The sequence below is a fragment of the Taudactylus pleione genome, unplaced genomic scaffold (assembly GCF_031769625.1).
Source record: "Taudactylus pleione unplaced genomic scaffold, aTauple2 ptg001303l, whole genome shotgun sequence".
Lineage (NCBI taxonomy): Eukaryota > Metazoa > Chordata > Amphibia > Anura > Myobatrachidae > Taudactylus > Taudactylus pleione.
Window position 1 is genome coordinate 1,621,894 of NW_028285703.1, and position 18,735 is coordinate 1,640,628.

General features: G+C 43.2%; 1 protein-coding gene across 3 annotated transcripts in view; it reads left to right on the plus strand.

Annotated features, from left to right (window-relative positions):
• Positions 1–18,735, plus strand: part of CHGA (chromogranin A) — a 135,324-nt gene that overhangs the window by 84,658 nt on the left and 31,931 nt on the right. For 2 of the 3 annotated variants that reach the window (XM_088462981.1, XM_088462983.1), the window contains exons 1-5: positions 7,555–7,629; positions 7,749–7,848; positions 9,459–9,505; positions 13,734–13,827; positions 17,319–17,387. In XM_088462981.1, coding sequence (XP_088319107.1) covers positions 7,803–7,848; positions 9,459–9,505; positions 13,734–13,827; positions 17,319–17,387 — 256 coding nt within the window. In that variant the 5' untranslated portion in view covers positions 7,555–7,629; positions 7,749–7,802. Of the gene's footprint in view, positions 1–7,554; positions 7,630–7,748; positions 7,849–9,458; positions 9,506–13,733; positions 13,828–17,318; positions 17,388–18,735 lie in introns of those variants that run through there. The other variant, XM_088462982.1, reaches the window with a different exon arrangement.

Below are 18,735 nucleotides of genomic sequence, written 5' to 3' on the forward strand. Positions count from 1 at the left end.
GTCCTGGCTGCTCTTCTGCACACTGTAGCTGCGCAGCATCTTCAAAAGACATCCACGACCTGAAAGCTGTATTGGACAAGGTCCGTGATGGGTGTAATTATTTCAACTGCAATACAACAACAGGGTAGGCAGTTTGAGGGTGTCGCTTCCCAAAGCCATGTACACTCAACTGCAGTCTAATCAGTTTAATGGTTGATCTGGCACTGGCTGGGAGGCCCTGGGTACAGGGGCCCCTGGAGAGGGGACTGGGGCATGTGCCCCCGGCTCAATCTGGTTATTAATTGTGAATTATAATTTACTGCACTAGTAGGCGCTTTTTCTTTCTCCATTTTCATAGATCCAATATGAGAGAGAGAGAGAGGTAACGTGGGGTGGATAGAAAAATGCAGGGGTGGCGGGACCGTTTAATCTCCGATTCATGGGTGAGCATAAATTAGCTACAGTATTGAGATCTGCATGTCAGGAGAGCTGTCGTGTTTGCGGCTGGTCAGGCTGGACTTACATGCTGCGTGGCTGCCCGATCTGTGTCAATGTTACCGATGTTTACGCTGTTGCACGTCGTTGGACAGATATGAGAAGGCAGCAGAGGGCGTCCTTATGCTCGGCTATACTTTGGAAACATTAGCATATTTTTGCAGCTGCGGTCCATGTGAAATCGCAGTTATCTCTGAATCAGGCCCTAAGTCTAGAAGTCTACACACTCCTTTTTTCCTTACAGATGTACCATATAAATTAGGGATGTGCGGGCTCGGATTAGTTCGGATTTTCCAGGCAAGTTCTGATTTTTCCCACCAAAAATCGGGTCTTAGAAAGAGGCAAAACGTCATCTTTCATGGACAAACATCATCTTTCATGGACTTTTGTCCAGGAATGATGTTTGTCCATGAAAGATGACGTTTTTGCTTCTTTCTGAGACCCGATTTTTGGCGGGAAAAAAACTATATCAGAATTTGGCAGGAAAATCCGAACTAATCCGAGCCCGCACATCCCTAATATAAATGCCACATCAATAGGCAGTTTGAGTACTTTGACCACACTGCTCCTCCCTGCTACCACCCATCTCTCTCACATTTCACATAACCAGCACAGATTAGTCTGCACCTGCATTTTCCTTTTTCTTCTGCAGTAGAACTACAGCTCTCAGCATGGTAGTGCATATGGGGATGTATCAAAGCCTCTTTAGGTCACATCTCCGGATGGCGTGTTACACTTGCGTGAACACAGTTTCTCTGTAATTGATCAAATAAAATCCTTATTGTACTGTTGCACTTGAAGGTACCTGTGTCACCTCTCCAGAATTAAGCAAGTCTAGATACAAATGGGGACATAGCTAGAATATTGTGGACTCCATAGCAACATTTTGAAGGTGCCCCCAACCTAAAGCTTCTAGAGAGACACCTCTCTCCGCAGCAGTTGTTCATTTTATGCCCCAGAGTAGTGCCATAGTTCACATTATACCACACAGTGGCCCCAGTTCATCTTATGTCACATTGTAGTGCCTCCAGTACACTATATGCCACGTTGTAGTGCTGCCAATAGACAATATGCCACAGAGTGTCACCAGTTCATATTATGCCATATTATAGTGCTTTCATTTCATATTATGCCATATTAGTGACCCAGTTCATATTATGCCACATTAGTGACCCAGTTCATATTATGCCATATTATAGTGCTCCCAGTTCATATTATACCACATTAGTGACCCAATTCAGTTTATGCCATATTATAGTGCTCCCAGTTCATATTATGCCACATTACAGTGCCCCAATTCAGATTATGCCACATTTTAGTGCACCCAGTTCATTATAATATCCACTACACAAACCTCTCTTAACATTATAACTTCCACTATACACACCACATACTGAAAATGGAATGTCACTAGGTAATATCTTATTATCTAGTTACCCGGGTGGCAGCAGAGTGGATGAGCATATTGAAAGTGGCACCAGCCGCGAGCCAATCTGAGCTTGTGGACCGGCAGCCAATCAGGAGGTCCAGGAGCTGCCAGTCTGCGAGCTCCAATTAGATTGCGGCCAGCATCAAATTTGAAGTGTCACTGTAACCCGGGCCTCTCTCTCTATCCGTTTGAGTGCAAGTGTCAGCGACATGCCTGGAGCAGGAGCAACCACCAGCATGCGTGAAGAGGCCGGGCAGGGAAGAGTACAGCCGGGAGAGAGAGCAGCAGCGGTGGGGGGAGAAACTATCTGCATCCGCTGCCATGCGATGTTGAAGGTGAAGACCTCAAATGGGCAAGAGGGGCTGCAGGGGATCCCACCTCCCATCCAGTTATTCCTGTTGTGGAGACAGATCAGGTACAGATCTAACCAAACTCAGCCTGCTCTCCCACCCTCAGCCTGCTCTCCCACCCTCAGCCTGCTCTCCCACCCTCAGCCTGCTCTCCCACCCTCAGCCTGCTCACCTACCCTCAGCCTGCTCACCCACCTTTCAGCCTGTTCTCACATGATCACCCCACTCCCACACCCCTCTCCCACACCCACACCACAGCCCAAACTTTGAAAACATTTTTTTCAACTGGTTTGCGCACCAGTTAATGCCCCACCCACAGTATCCTCTACAATGCCCAGCTCTGACAAACTGCCCCCCCACCGAAGGGGAGGGACCCTGCCTATTTTGTGAGTCCTGGGCCCCACAATCTCTGTTGGCAGCCCTGCTAGTGACATTCCATTTTCAGTGAGATAGATAATATGTTATCTAGTGCTCCATTCCTATTGGCAGCTTCTGAATCTTACATGGCAGCCTGATGTCTGCAGGGCCTCCGAAAGTGCTGAGATTAATTCAGTTTACAGTGAGGGTAAAGACAGATGAGGATGGGCATTGGGACCAACCAGCTCCTACCTGAGAGAATACTTCCTAATGAAGGAAATTCCACTTTGAATGGAAATTTTATTCATTTTGGCACACTGGCCCTTTCTTGGACAGTCCTTATCTTGGAAATCAGCCCCCACCCCCAGCTCACTTTACAAAGGCTTTAATGAAGGAGACGCCTACTCTCCGACAGTGCCAGACTCACTGATTTACTCTTTACCTGTGAGGGTGAAATGGGGAGTGCAGGAGGGATGGACCATACTGAACTTGAAAGAAAACTATATGACCTTGGTCTGGGGCCCCCTAAGCTAGGGCTTGACAAATCCCAGGGGCCAGGTCGACATGGCTACAAGATTTTGCAGTGAGGGAGGAAGCAGATCCTCATCAGCTCCCGTGGAGATTCATGCCTATAGTATTTCATGCACAGGAGTGGTGACTGCTGTACTTCTGTCCGTCCCTGCCTACGCTGACTCCTTCTCTCCATCCCAGCCTGTGCTGACTCCTCCTGTCCCTCCCATCCTGCACTGACGACTCCTCTCTATCCTGGTCTGCTCTGACCCATGCTGTCTGTCTCAGTCTACACTGATTCTCCTGTATGTCCTGGCTGTCTACTGTCTCCTATCTCTGGCTGCATAGAGCTCTCTGGTAGTAGGGTCTATGCGTGGCCAGGGATTGCGGAGCGGCTTCAGAGGAATAGTTGTGTGACCACGAGGGGAGGGGGGTTCTGTTGTACTTTCTGGCACCATTGTTTTATATTAAATGTGGTCCGTTATTACTGGAGGGTGGGGGGTGGAGCAGAGGAGCTGTGCAGAGTAGTGAGAGGGCCTCCATATTACTATATCCATTCAACTGTGACCATTTTGTGGATTAGTATAGTGTGTATAACAGTTGCATAACACACAGAGCTGTGCTCCGCAATCACTCCTGTAATTTTTTGTGGGGAACGGTGGTCTGGCTCCTACACTTTCATCCTGGCTCCTAGATTTTAGAAAAATTTGACAAGCCCTGCCCTAAGCAGGTCACATAGCAACGGCACTCCCTGCACCCGTAATATAGCTACGCTGATGGATACAAACAAAAGTGACTATGGTGGGAATTTTGGTATGCATGAGCAGCATGGAAATGAGTATTCTTACACCACGAACTTTGCAGCAAACCCAAATCTTACTTGGGTTCTTACACTGCTTTGTGAGCACTGCTGCTTCCCTAGTACATCACTGCTGATGATTCACTAAAGAGGTACAATTGGTCTTTACTGGTATTTTCCACATCCTCTGGTCTTTTTACAGCTGGAAAAAATGAAGAAATATAAAAGTAACTGTACTGCCTTCCTGCAGCCAGGCAGCAGCACATAAATGCTTGTTTTATTACAGCCAGCTTGAAATTTCCCATTAACAAACACAATATTTCCACTGTACCGTACTCTGTCATCTTGACTGGAGTTTAAATGGGTAGGACATATGCCGACTCCCACTGTGCGCTATCCTACCTATTGTATTTGTAGTAATACCAGTCAATGATGTGTTCAGGTGGACCAGCGGACTCAACCCATGCCACGTTAACACACCCCACACCAGTATGGAACCATCACCAACCTGCAAGGTGCCTTGTTGACAACTGAGGTCCATTACCTCATTGAGTCTGCACCACAACGAACCCTACCATCAGCTTGAAACAACTGGAACCTTTACCCATCGGACCATGCCACAAGTTGCCAGTCCTCAAGGGTACAATTAGCAAACATCAGAAGCCCAGGCGAGGCGCTGAATTTGGTGTCATAGTGTTAACTGGGGCACTCTGGTGGGTCTTCTGCTCCCATATACCATGGAAGCTAAAGAACGCTGTACAAACCTGCTGGATATGCATCTGGTACCTCCTGCATTGAATGTGGATGTAATTTGAGCCAGTGTCGCTTGTCTGTTACCATGTACAATTCTGGCAAAACGCTGCTGGTCATGATCATTAAGCACCTGTGGTCGGTCACTGTGCTGTCCACATTGGGTGGTAATGCCTTCCGTGAGGTATTCCCGCTACACATATGACACCGTAGATGGAGGAATGTTGAATGTCCGCACAACTTTGGAAATGGAATATCCCATCCGTCGGGCATTTATGATCATGATCAATTCGAGCTCTGATAATTCACATCACCTTGCCATGAGCAGCCTAGCCAGTGTTCACACTGACACTCATGGGATATCAGATAACAACTGATGCAGGTCTGAGCTTTTCCAACACATCACTGTATGGTGACGGCACTCAGTGGCATCCCTTCCATCTTTTCTGACACCCGGTGTGGGCAGGGGTGGGTGGGCTTGTAGTGCACACAGCTAAGCCATGCGTGAGCAAAATGGGATGTTGCCTAGCGGGTGGGGGCGTGGCCTCACACCCTAATCCCCATTTTTGTCACTCCGGGGGACTCTGTGATGCGAACTGCCCCCAGGGACCAGTCTGTTGTAGAGCCAGCTCCCTCACCCTATCATGAGCCGAGTAATGCTACAGTGCAGCACCCGGCTCCTGTCACTGAGTCGGCACTTTGGTGTCACCCCTCGGTTGGTGACATCCGGGTGCGGTCTGTGGCCCCCGTGTGACGCCGCCTACCATTACCTTTACACACTACTATGACTTTTGGCACTTCAGTGTAAAATGAAATGCCATAGCTCATGACTTGTATTATTACTATATTATATTAAACTGCCAATTGCCAAATGAGGGCTTATGATCAAACAATGAAAATAAATAAATTGGGAGATGGGGGCAGCCATTATGGTAGTGCCTAGGGCAGAGGTTCCCAAATGCAAGTCCTCAAGGTTCCCCAGCAGTTCAGGTTTTAGAGATATACAGGTTACTTAATTAGTAGCTCAGTCAATTTCATTTGACCGCCTGTATTCAACCATGGATATCTCTAAAACCTGAACTGTTGGGGAGCCTTGAGGAATGCTTTTGGGAACCTCTGGCCTAGGGGCATCTTAAAATCTGCCCCTTCATGCAGTACAGGTACTGTATAGTGTGAAGAAGAGGCTAGGTCCACCACCTCCGAAGGTAGCCACCCCCATAATAACCTAGGAAAACCTTAATTTCAATGGACATTTCAGCATTTTTGTAAACTGCAGCTGGGTTGCCAACCATGCAGAATATTGTGAAAATCACCACTGCTGCCAATAGCAAGGTGGGGCTACACAGTGTGCTATGTGTCATCTGTCTGTACAATGAGTCTGTCCATGAAATTGGGCAATTACCAGGACAACTTCCCTGGTAATTAATTAAATAAAACACTGTTTAAACATGAAAGTGTGGAAAAAAGACCCCACAAAAATTCAACAAAATATATGTTGCATTATTGATTAGCAGAATTTCAGCATAATATCACTTCAATTAGCCTGCGTAGGAATTTTTCCCCCTAGATAGCAGACCTATTTAAGACTAGAATACGCCAGCTCAGAATGCTTTTTTTAAAGTATTTACTGTTGGACAGTTATGAAAATTGATACACAAGGAACATGTTATAACCCATAGCAACCATTCTGATTCATAAGCTGGGTACACACTATACGATATATTGGCCGATCTTGCAATCTGCGATGTATATCAATGACCATCAGATAGTGTGGACTCCCATATCCACCCAGTTCATTGATTGATGAGTAGGGTGGTCTCATCTTCCCATCTTTGAACTGCACATCAGATGGGATGATGCCACGACTGAGGCGGTGTTGTCTATTAAGCATGTAACAATATATTGCGTTGTCATGCGATGGTCCGATTGTCAGTAAATCCTTTAGGTGTGTGTCCAGCTTTACTCTGTCTTTGGTCTGATCAGAGTTTGCAGTAAATATATTAAGTATCGTTACTGCATTGATCAAGTATCTGTTAATCAATGGTGTAATTAAATAACCACTCCAGGTGCAGACATGATACTGTAGATGAATGCCCGGTTGGTAACATGTGAGGCATGGGCGGTAAGAGGTTTTTGTTACTGTTGGGGTGGGTTCAAAAAGAAATATAAAAAAATTTAAATTATAATTGAGAAAATGTAATGTCACTGGGTATCTGGTTTAACGAAACAAAAAATATGGAGGTCCTAAATTTATATTAGGCGCATACAGTATTTCCCATTCAATCCCCTCCAGCAAGTATACACAAGGAAAGCGATTACTTATCCAAGTGAAACTTAAATAATAAGGTTCCTCCATGCTATGTAAGCTAATTATGATTCATATCACCAGCCAGCACCAGGCTAGGGACAGCTGCAGGTCGCCTTCCAGGCAGAGAGTGGATTTGGATAGTGCTGCATGTTGTGAATTCATTTGGATTACACGTGGACTTAAAATCAGTGTAATTGAATGCTTGAGGACCCTGTATCTCCCATCTCCAGTCATATTTCATTCTTTTTTTTTTTTTTCTCTTTCAAGCTCTGAAAACAAACCAAAGCTGGATTTAGTGGCTCGTTTACCTGTAACAGGCAGAGGGGCCCTTTTTATTTTTAATCATGTTAAAAGATGTGCACTTACCACATAATATTACATAAGCATGCAGTTTGCTCTGCAGCAGCTTCTGGCTGGGTGGTTATAATTAAACTCGCTTCCTGCTGACATGTCCACGCCACCCATGCAAAGTAAATCTGTTCTTACTCCCCTCTTGCACAGTGCACTGACTGAGCTCACCCCCTCCTGGGGTGGCAGACTGAGGGGGGAGGGTCTGCTGTGATGTCACTTCCACAGGGGCAGGGGTATATAAGCTGGAGTGCTGCAGTGCTCAGTATCTATACAGAGAAAGCCAGCAAGGGTGATATAAAAGGTGCTTCTATTGCTAGTCTTACTTAGCAGGCACTGTGCAGACTGTAATATCTCTCTCTCTCTGTAGCAGCAGCAGCAGACTGCTTCCCAAGTCACATTCTTTTTTTCCTCCCTATTTAGGAATTGGGCACTTGAACAAAGGACTGCAACCATTACCCCAGACTGCAGCTGAGAATGATCTATATAAGGGTCCTGTCCATAGCTCTGTGTGCAGCACAAGGTAAGAGAGATGTGGGTGAGCCCTGCATGGGTTTCCGCAGTGTCTGTCCTTTCAGCACCAAGGACAGCGGCGCCTGATTGCAATGCAGCCTGTCTAGCTATAGGCATTGCTGAATAGTATAAGGCAGTGGGGCTGTATTTGGTGTACAGAGGAATATTATCTGCACAGAGCCACGTCTAAGCTTCAATAATAACCAAGGTCACCTTCCACCAATGTTTTATTCATTCCCCTATATTGCTGGTGTATGGGAGCAATGCGCGATCATTGATATAGCAATGACATTTCTACATAACATGTATTTTATGCAGAGGAAGAACTGTATACGTGCCACAGTTTATAACTGTAACAGGATAATGTCATTGACCAGTCACATTGATGATGGGGTGCGTATTGGGAACATGCTTTAGTCAGTGGTTATTATTTAGGATTCTATTTACAGATATTTTCAGTGATTTATTATTTTTAATTCTTGGTTTCTATAAAACCCCATAAACCAAACCACTGCAGGTTAGTACATAAGCTGGTGAGTTTGTAGCCCTCTGCCCCAATGGCTAAGCCAGGCAGATATTTGTAGGGATCATCTAATTGGGACAAGGACTGTAAATTGTATGGGCTCTGCAGCCATTTATTGGGGTTCCAAAGTGGTTCAGCACATTTTATCAATTTTCTAAGCTGGTGCTTTAAAGGAATAATTGACAGAGGTAACTTCTGGGTAATGGTGAAGGGGATTGAACAGTCCCATACTGCAATTTAGGGGGAACAAGAATATAGGAGGGGGGGGGTGTGACCCAGGTCTGAAATTGCTTTAAATTCTTACCCCCTCCTGTAGATCTTCTGATATAAATATTATGCTGAATTTCCCTCTGTACATTGTCAGTTATTTACAACTTCCTTGGCCTGGTTTACTTAAATCTATATGGATAATGATGAGATTATACACTTTGGGCCTGATTCAGAGCCGGACGCTATTTGCGCTCGCTCGTTCAGTAAAAAGGGACTGGCTATTTAAATTGAGCGCTCGCTCTTTGCGGTCTGTTGACGCCTCTATGTCTGAGCGAGCGAACGAAACATGCGCTCGCTATTTTGTAAAGACGCCCCCTGGCCGCTCGCATCCTACGTCATCTCCGCTATTTATTAGATTAATCGAGTACATCGAAAGGCGTCTGAACTGCTCGCAGTGCTTGTGGTAGGATTTTCCTACCGCAATCATGCGAACAGTTCAGGCTAAGAAACAATCAAGTGACGTGGTCAATGACGCTGCTTTGTTAATTATGCACACCCTTAAAATGCCCGTTTTGACCGTTTGGCACGCCTGCGTTCGGATCTCCACTCCCCGTTTTCAAGCACCTTCCCCTGTTACCACCCACAAACGCCTCATCCTGTCACTCAAATTAGCAGGCACTCGCTATTTTGTGAGCGCTCGATTTCCGACCGCAATGACTAGTTGGCGCATGCGCATTACAACCCATACGCATGCGCAGTTGTGCGAACATCGCTCGGAGCGAACGAGCGGCTCTGAATCAGGCCCTTTGTATTATAGTACTTAAAAGGTAAACCACAGGTTTGCAGCTTTATTCATTAAAATCATGTTTGCTTTGTCATTTTTCCAGTAATCTCTCTTCCTGTGTCCAGTCTGAGCAGTGAGGATGACACTAAGGTAAGGAGTTTACATTCACAGTAAAACACTCAGGATTGGGGGGAGTTAGTTTCAATAACAGTTGTAAGCTCATTGCAGATATCTGCAATCCAAGATATACCTAGAGAGTTTAACTTTTGTGCAGCACAGAAATAATAAACTTTTAATCATATGGCATAGATCTAAAAAAAACCAAAACATTCATTACAGAGCAATAGGGTGATCTGCACTAGCTTTGAATATTAAGCTGATGCAACACAGCAAGATCTTGTAACACCTAACATTTCTATGCTGCCAAATGCCTTCTAATCCCCAAACCCCCCCCCCCCCCGCCCCCCCTGTACAATCCGATGATCACTCAATTGCCATTTGGATCTAGTTAGGATTTCCGGTCTTTGAATTAGACTGAGATATGTGATACAGGTAGTCAGTATGTTCCTGCTTTCCATTGTATAATATTGTCTATTTTCATGTCGTCCTGTGGATATTGGGCCTGATTCTGAGACTCGTGCAGTGTTGGTGCCGTGCGCATGCGTCCTGTAACTTGAACATCTTGGGGATATTTTTTTTAAAACTGGTGAACAGATAACTATGTAAACAGTTGCTGTTAGCCTTAACAACCAGATTCTAGCTGTCGCGTCTGTAGTAAGTTTAGAAAACGAAAACCGTTTACTACTGGCTACCGCAACTTATCATCTTCCGCTGTAATCAAAGTCCTAAGTGGTCTATTTACTAAGCCTTAATTGGAGAAAAAGTGAACAGAGATGAAGTACCAGTCAATCAGCTCCTAACTGCAATGTCACAGACTGTTTGCAAAATGGCAGTTAGGAGCTGGTTGGTTGGTACTTTATCTCCATCTAAGGCAGTGTTTCCCAACCTTGGTCCTCAAGGCACACGAACAGTCCAGGTTTTAGTTATATCCATGCTTCAGCACAGATGGTTAAATCAAAATAACTGAGGTACTAATTAAGACACCTGTGCTCAAGTATGGCTATCCTTAAAATCTGGACTGTTAGTGTGCCTTGAGGACCGTGGTTGGGAACCCCTGATCTAAGGCTTCGTAAATAGACCCATAAGTGTTTACATTACCTGTAAAGCTTTGGGATCATTATGTGGTATGAGAGAAAAAGACAGTGAAACATAAAGTGTTGTCACATTGTATTATGCTATGTGGCCCAGGGACTGGTAACTGCAGTGGAACTGAGGCAGTTTATCCAATAGAACAAGGTGTTTTAGGTTTAAAGTGAAACAAAAGCTTAGCAAATATTCTGACATGTTGGGTGAGTTGTACTATTTACTCAGTGGCCAGAACAGTACCAGTCTGCAAACTGTTTGTTGATCACTGCTTGCTGCCATATAACTGTTAAAAGTCTGCCTGTGTCACGAACTTGGAGGAGATCAGAAACGGATTAGTGGAAACCTAGCCAAATAGACTTAACTAAAGGAAGAACCTTTTATTCATGCCGATGAGAGAGCTGCAGATTATTGCTACTTAGATGTAGTATGTGTGTTAATATACAATGTAAGATGAGAGAGACTTCGGCTGTATCTTCAATTATTTAGGATTAAATGTGGTTTTCACCATAAGTTAGGCTGTTTTATTAACCCCACACCCATTTTGTTGGTGGTCCTTCCACCTGGGACCCTACACCATTTTCTCATGTCAGTAGGGTTCTTGTACTTACCTCTAGTGACCATCATCCATACATATACATATATTAACATTCTTCATTCCGGCTCTTATAACAAAAAGTAGAGACCTAAACCAGAACCAGTCTTTATATGTCAGCATTGCAGACCTGGCTCCCGAGGGCTACATTTCAGCAGCAAAAATCTGCAATGTCTTCTACTCTGAATAAAAAGCTTTGTTGGTGCCTATGGACATCTGCCGTTAAACCATCGTAGCACATTTCAGTCCATAAAGTCTCAGGATGTATAAAATATGTGATTCGCTATACAGCACACTAATATGTCATCTTCCTGATCAGGTTCTGAAAACCAATTCTCTGTTGCAGGCGAGGTATCTAGGGCTGGTTATCACAATGCAAGGAACAAATATTACCACAGATGGTTATGAATGTTAATCATCCAATGTAATTCCTCTCATTATGATCACATATTAGGCCAGTTTCTCTCTCTCAAAATACTTTCAGGATGATCAGAAGTCAAGGGGTTGAAGGAGAAATATCTACAATGGCTACTTGGGCATTAGATGTGAGAAGTCAAAGGAGAAACAAACTTGAAAGAGCTCTTAAAAACAGTAACAGATATATGTTCATCATAACCAAGGCACACCTGGCTCTATTACTGTTCAATTTTTGTAACCAAATCATCCCAACCTCATTTTGTATCGGAGCATAAAATCCTTATTTTCCCCAAACATCATTAAATTGGATACATTAAATGTTTCAGTTGCGCTTGCTGCAAATGCACTGCTGTGATCCTTCTGCCGCGTTTCATTGATTCATAGGGACACACAATAACTGCACTATGATCTATAGTCAATGATTGACTTTTGCAGTCTCCTAAGGCAACCCAAGGGTGAAGGGGGGGGAACTCTCAGACTTTCTGTAGATCAAAAACTTTAGCCCTTAAAAAGGCAAATCTATTGTACATTTTGGATTTTTGCTTATGTTGAAAATCATTCTTGTATATTGAAGCCAAAAGCTAAATTAGGCTGGAGATCCTCGGGATAACTGTCCAGTTTGAAGCTCCATCATGAACCAAATACAAAGAGTGAATCAAAGTTATTGTGGATATAAAAAGTATACACACCCTTATTAAATTTGCAGAAGTTTGTGATTTAATGCATGAAATCAAAGTAAATCAGATCACACCTAGAAATAAACGTGACAATGCAAAAACAAACAATACCTTAGTTGCACAAGTGTGCACACCCCTAGACTATTACTCTATGAAAGTAATTTTAGCCATTACAGCAGTGAGTCTCTTTGAATAACTTTGTGTCAGTATCGCATAGCAGGACTTTGCAATTCTGTTCCACTCTTCACTGCAAAAAAGTTCAAGGTCCGTCAAACTGTCAGATCTCCTGGGCACAGTCCGTGTCAGGCCATTCCACAGGATTTCAATGGGACTGATGTCTGGGTACTGACTGAGCCATTCCAAGACTCTGATCTTCTTTTTCTGAAGCCAATCCTTGGCTGACTTGGATGTGAGCTTTGGATCGTGATCATGTTGGAATGTGACACAGGGTAGCAGGGGGGTGTTCCAAAATACGTTGATATTTGGAGCTAGTCATTATCCTGTCTAAGATGCTTGTACCGTCTGCAGAGAAGCTGCCCCAGAGCTTGATACTGCAACTTTTAGTACAGTGTTCTTTGGGCGATAAGCTGTGTTGCCTTTGGGCCAAACGTATCTTTCAGAATTATGCTCAATCCTTAATTTGACTTTAGGTTGAACCATGGTCTCATCAGACCATAAGGTATATTTCCACATGGTTTGGGCCAGTTGAATATATATATTTATTTTAATAATGGGGGGGGGGAAATGTCACACGCAGAGATGGGGCAATTCCTGCCAGAAATCCCGTAGGCCACTTGGTAGCCACTCAGGTGAGTTTTCTTCTTGTCCTGTCATCAACTTCGGAGTCCTTTCTACAGAATCTTCCTGTTGTGCCACATTTTATCCACTCATTGATGATAGTCTTCCCAGTGTAGCCTTCCATGATACATGTACTGCCTTTTGAATTTCTTTTATACCCCTCTATTGATTGGAACCCATCAATCATGAGATCCTTTCAATGTTTTAAAAGCTCCTCATGGAACAGGGCTATACCAGTAGGATGCGACCAAGGAAATCCTACAGGGACAGCTAATCCGCCAACTCAGTAAGAGTATGTAGAATTTTTATATCCACTGTATGAAGGGGAAATATTTAGTTTCAATGTTTAATTTAATCCTATTGATATTTTAACCCCATGTTTGGTAATATTCAGTGGGTCCCAGGCAAATGGTAGCATTCACTGTCTTCAGAATACGGCATTCACTGATGTGTAAATGCAGAGATACTGCAGCCAAGCGTTGGAATCACTGACGCTTCTATAAAACATTCACTGAACTGATGATTTAAAAAAAAAAACTTTAGTAGAAAACTTGACAGATGTGACCGGTTGCTGTGGGTTACAACACCTGCTTATAAAAAATACCTGTGCACCAGTCTTCATAATTGTAAGTAGTGTATTGCTTGGGAATGTATACATATATATGTCTTGTTCTTTGCCTCCTGCCAGGTGATGAAATGTGTTGTGGAAGTCATTTCAGACACACTGTCCAAACCCAATCCTGTCCCCATTAGCCAGGATTGTCTGGAAACGCTACGAGGAGGTGAGTACTGTGATCTCTTCAGGTTCTTCTCAGATGAAAAATCATCGTCTCAACAGCCATTAAGGTTTATGTAAGAAAGCACTAAGGCACAGTGCAAACACCTTTTCATGTCCACAGAATAAAAGATGGTTAAAAGCGCTCTAATTAAGGTACAGGTATAATGTGTATTATTTGTCCAATAAGTGTAACAGGAGGTTCAAGAGTCTTATATTCTTATAGTCACATATATTCCAATCCTGATCCTTCTGTATGGTCTCAAAAAACCTGGTCTCTCCACTTGGTTTCCACACTATTTCCCCTCAGCGTCATTTATTCATAAAAGATAAAGTGGGGAAAACACATATAGTGTAAAACCATTTACATTTATTTAAAAACATAGCATAGAAAAAAAAAAATGGTGGTTTACCATCAGGGAGTTTAGGGGTTTTCTGCTCGGTTGCAGTCAGGAAGCCGACGGTCAAAATGCCAACCACCGGCTTTCCGACTGTCAAATGCTGACAGGGTACTAACAACAGTCATCGAAATTTCCGACGCCTGTCATTATACCCACACCGGTAGCCCGGCATACCGATCAATGCTAAGCCAGGCAGCAGGCGCGGACAGCCGCGGAGGGGGAGGGTTAGGTTAGGTTAGGTAGGAGCTCCTGGGGGGGGGGGAGACTTAGGGTTACGCACCCCCCCTGGGAGGGCTAAGGCTAGGGCAAGGGTGGGTTAGACACCACCGGAGGGAGGTTAGGCACCCTGCCCCCCATGAGACTTAGGTTTAGGCTGCGGGGACGGGGGGTTAGGGTCAGGCACTAGGGGGGTGGGGGTTAGGGTTAGGCACCCCTAAGGGAGGGTTAGGGTGGAGGTAGGGTTGGTTATACTTATCTAAATCCCCTGTCGGGATTTTCACTGCTGTTGGTCTGCCCGCTTCGGGATTTGAACCGCGGTCATTCATACGGATTCCTTCAGCTCCCCCTATTAAGCAATACCTTCCCACAGTTAGGTTCTGGATGGCAGCACCACAGGATACAGCACCTTTTCATGTCCTCATACTCTTACAGACGATTAACTACTTGAGACAGAGATAAGGCTAAACCAAGAAGCATTTGTGGAGAAACACTGGAAAACTTTAACATAACAAAGTGGAAGGTTCTAAAGTAGAAGTAGGTTGTACTTGGCTGTGACATTTTTATGGTTTCCACCAAACGCATTTTCCGGAGCATCCACCAACCCACAAATATACACTATGTAGACAAAAGTGATTGAACACCCCCTGCGTTTCAGCTGGCTTGGCGTGGGTCCACTAGTTGTAATGCATGGTCACATTAACTCTGAGAAGTATAGAGATGTTCTCGATAACTCTGTGCTCCCTACATTGTGGCAGTTCTACTTAAACAACAAATGTTTTTATCAGGAAGACAATGCCACCTGTCATGTTACCAGGGCGACGCTGGACTGGTATACAGAAAATTCGGTAACCCGGATGGACTGGCCAGCTCACAGTCTAGATCATAACCCTATTGAGAACCTCTGGGACGAATTGGAGCAACAGGTGCGTTCTAGGCTGACTCATGCCGACTGCTGTTGTCCAGGAACTGGTGGACAATTTGCCAAGAAGGGTGTCTGCAGTAATCACTGCATGGGGTGGACCTACAAAGTACTGACGTCCATAAAATCTCATTGATCTATTTGCTGTCAGTGTCCAGTCACTTTTGTCTACATAGTGTAATTTTATCTGCCTTTTTTTACAGGTGTGTTTTTAAAAAAAGAAGGAAGTGAGCGTGCTCCTTCCAATGCAAGTAGACGCACATGCACAAAATACAAAACCACATATTTTGTGATGTTAAAGATGACAATGCTCATTTACGTAACGGTAACACAATGTACCAATGCCTTAGTAAATAATTTCCCAGCATCCTAACATCTGGCTGCATCAATGCGTCTGACGCAGCACACAGTAAAACGTGTTACCTGAGCCAAGTCTATCAAAGCGTATATTTTGTAATTCTGTAGTTTGGAAAAGAGAGATTTTGTTGATAAATAATGATCTTAAAATGACATGGTAATTATTCTAGTGACGGAATATCTATTAGTATTCTGGCCCAAAATGTATTTGTCTAAAGAGGGGCTAAGCAGTGTTTTATGCTGTATAAAATTAGCACCAAGAGGTGAGAAAGACAAGGATGATTAGAATGAAATAAAAAAATGTATAGAAATTAATAAAACTAAACAGAATGAAGAACCAGGGGCAAATTAAATCTATCATAATGCTTTGGTACACCCATGGGCTTACAGTACATGCACAATGTATTCTTCATGCCTTGGAAACACAACAGATCTATTAGAGGTCATAATTCTATAATACAACATTTTCATCAAAGCAAATTGAATAAGGGGGATATTTACTACAGTGCAGATTTTTTGAAGTTGAGATGTTGCCCATAGCAACCAATCAGATTCTACTTATTTATCTAGCACCTTCTAGAAGATAATAGCTAGAATCTGATTTGTTGCTATGGGCAACATCTCCAGTTCTAAAAACCCGCACTTTAGTAAATTTACCCCTAGGCCTCTTACTATTATATTCACCATGTTACAATACATGCAGCAAGCCTGATACTCTTAGGGGTACCTTTTTGTAAAGTGTGGTGTTACAAAAATTATGCTGTTTCCCAAAGCAACCAATCAGATTCTAGCTGTCATTTATTTGGTATATATCTAGACAATTATAGCTGGAATCTCATTGGATGCTGTGGACAAGACCTCCACTTTTGAGAAACCACTCTTTAGTAAATTTACCTCTTATTATTTTAATGAAAACAGCAATGGGCTCTTCCCAAATTCATTGAAATGGAAAATAATTCCCTTACCCCTAAGCTTCTGTTACTTGTAACAATATTCATGAAAGTGCAGTTTTTCACTAGGAACCAGTGACATTACTTAAAATGCAGACTATCCATTCAGTAGGAATCACTGAGTGCAGCCTATACATTCAAGAGGAACCAGTGACATCACTGAGAATGTAGCCAATCCAGCCACTAGGAACTAGTGACATCACTGACTATGAATCCTGTCCATTCACTAGGAACCAGTGACATCATTAAGTATGCAGCCTATCCGGGAACTGTATTCTAGATTGGGCATTGTATGTTAATACAAACCTTAAACAGTCTGGCCGTTTAGAATGGGACTGTAATTTGACCACTGCTATAACAAAATTCAAATACTGATGTGTCCTCTCGCATCTTTGCCGATCGCGCTCCAAACGTGTGCACGCATGGCGCTATGCGCTTAACAGCACCATGCAATCTTATGGAGTCGCGGGTGCAAATGCAGAGAGTGTACCCATTCGCGGGTGTGCGAGTCGTGCCATGCGTATCGCGATTTTTCCACACAAGCAGCAAGGATGCACCAGGACATATCTGTATACCAGTTGTCATTTACTGATGGTTTCTACAAAAGCTAAACTGTTCCATGTCATCTAATATATTAATACATTTATTATAGATGAAAGGATCATTTCCATCCTGCGGCACCAAAATTTGCTGAAGGAGCTCCAGGACCTCGCAGCTCAAGGTAATGATGACCCTGGGTGCAGTATTATGTTACATGCGCAGCAAGGGAAGGAGACTGTGGTCAGTGGAACGTAATACATGCCACCTGCTGGAACGGGATGCATCAAACGTTATGCATTTCCACGGTTAAGCCCCACACTTGTAATGTTAACATTATCCAGACATTAGTGGTGTATAATCCAGGTATGTCCCCTCCACGATGACTTGCTGTGCAGAAAGGGACCAGATAGGGGCTAATTTATTAAGCTCTAACTGATTATGGGTTTTGCAAAGACCACAAGAAATCCAGAACAGAATAATCGTCGATATCAATCTGCTTTTATTTCACATTACCATCTACATGAGATGTAATAACCTATTAGAAGAAGCACACCCTAATTCTTATGTTTTAACAAGCACTTCCAGTACAATAGATTGCATTGGCATTACATTTTCATGTTTAATTAACATGCGGCTTTACCCAACCTCCCAATGCATAATGTGTGTGAGAATTTGAGATTTGTGCTATATTTTTCTGCGTACTAGACTCAAATTGATATAAGCATATTTATGTTAAGTATATTTTTAACTTTTTATATGAACTATAGATTCACTCTCATTACAACTGCTTGTAGTGCTAAATGTTACATAGAAAGATTTTTTGGTTCTCAAATAAAAATTGTACATTCTAAAAACTATAAGGGGTTAACTTTTTGACCTTGCCATATCTGCACCCTATAACGTCACTTTTGTTGACTCTCGTAAATGTATAACATCAGCTTTGCATATATTGTTGTTTATTAAAATGTTGATTACATTTTTATATATATATATATATACATATATACACACACACACATACACAGTCAGGTCCATAAATATTGGGACATTGTCAGAATTTTCATATTTTGGCCTCTATTCACCACCACAATGGTTTTGAAATGAAACAAACAAGATGTGATTTACCTGCAGACTTTCAGATTTAATTTGAGGGTAATTACATCCAAATCAGGTGAACGGTGTAGGAATTACAACGGTTTCTATATGTGCCTCCCACTTTTTAAGGGGCCAAAAGTAATGGGACAAACTAAACAATCCTAAATCTAACTTTCACTTTTTAATACTTTGTTGCAAATCCTTTGCAGGCAATTACAGCCTGAAGTCTGGAACGCATATACATCACCAGACGCTGGGTTTCATCCCTGGTGATGCTCTGCCAGGCCTCTACTGCAAATGTCTTCAGTTCCTGCTTGTTCTTGGGGCATTTTCCCTTCAGTTTTGTCTTCATCAAGTGAAATGCATGCTCAATCCGATTCAGGTCAGGGGATTGACTTGGCCATTGCATAACATTCCACTTTTTAGCCTTAAAA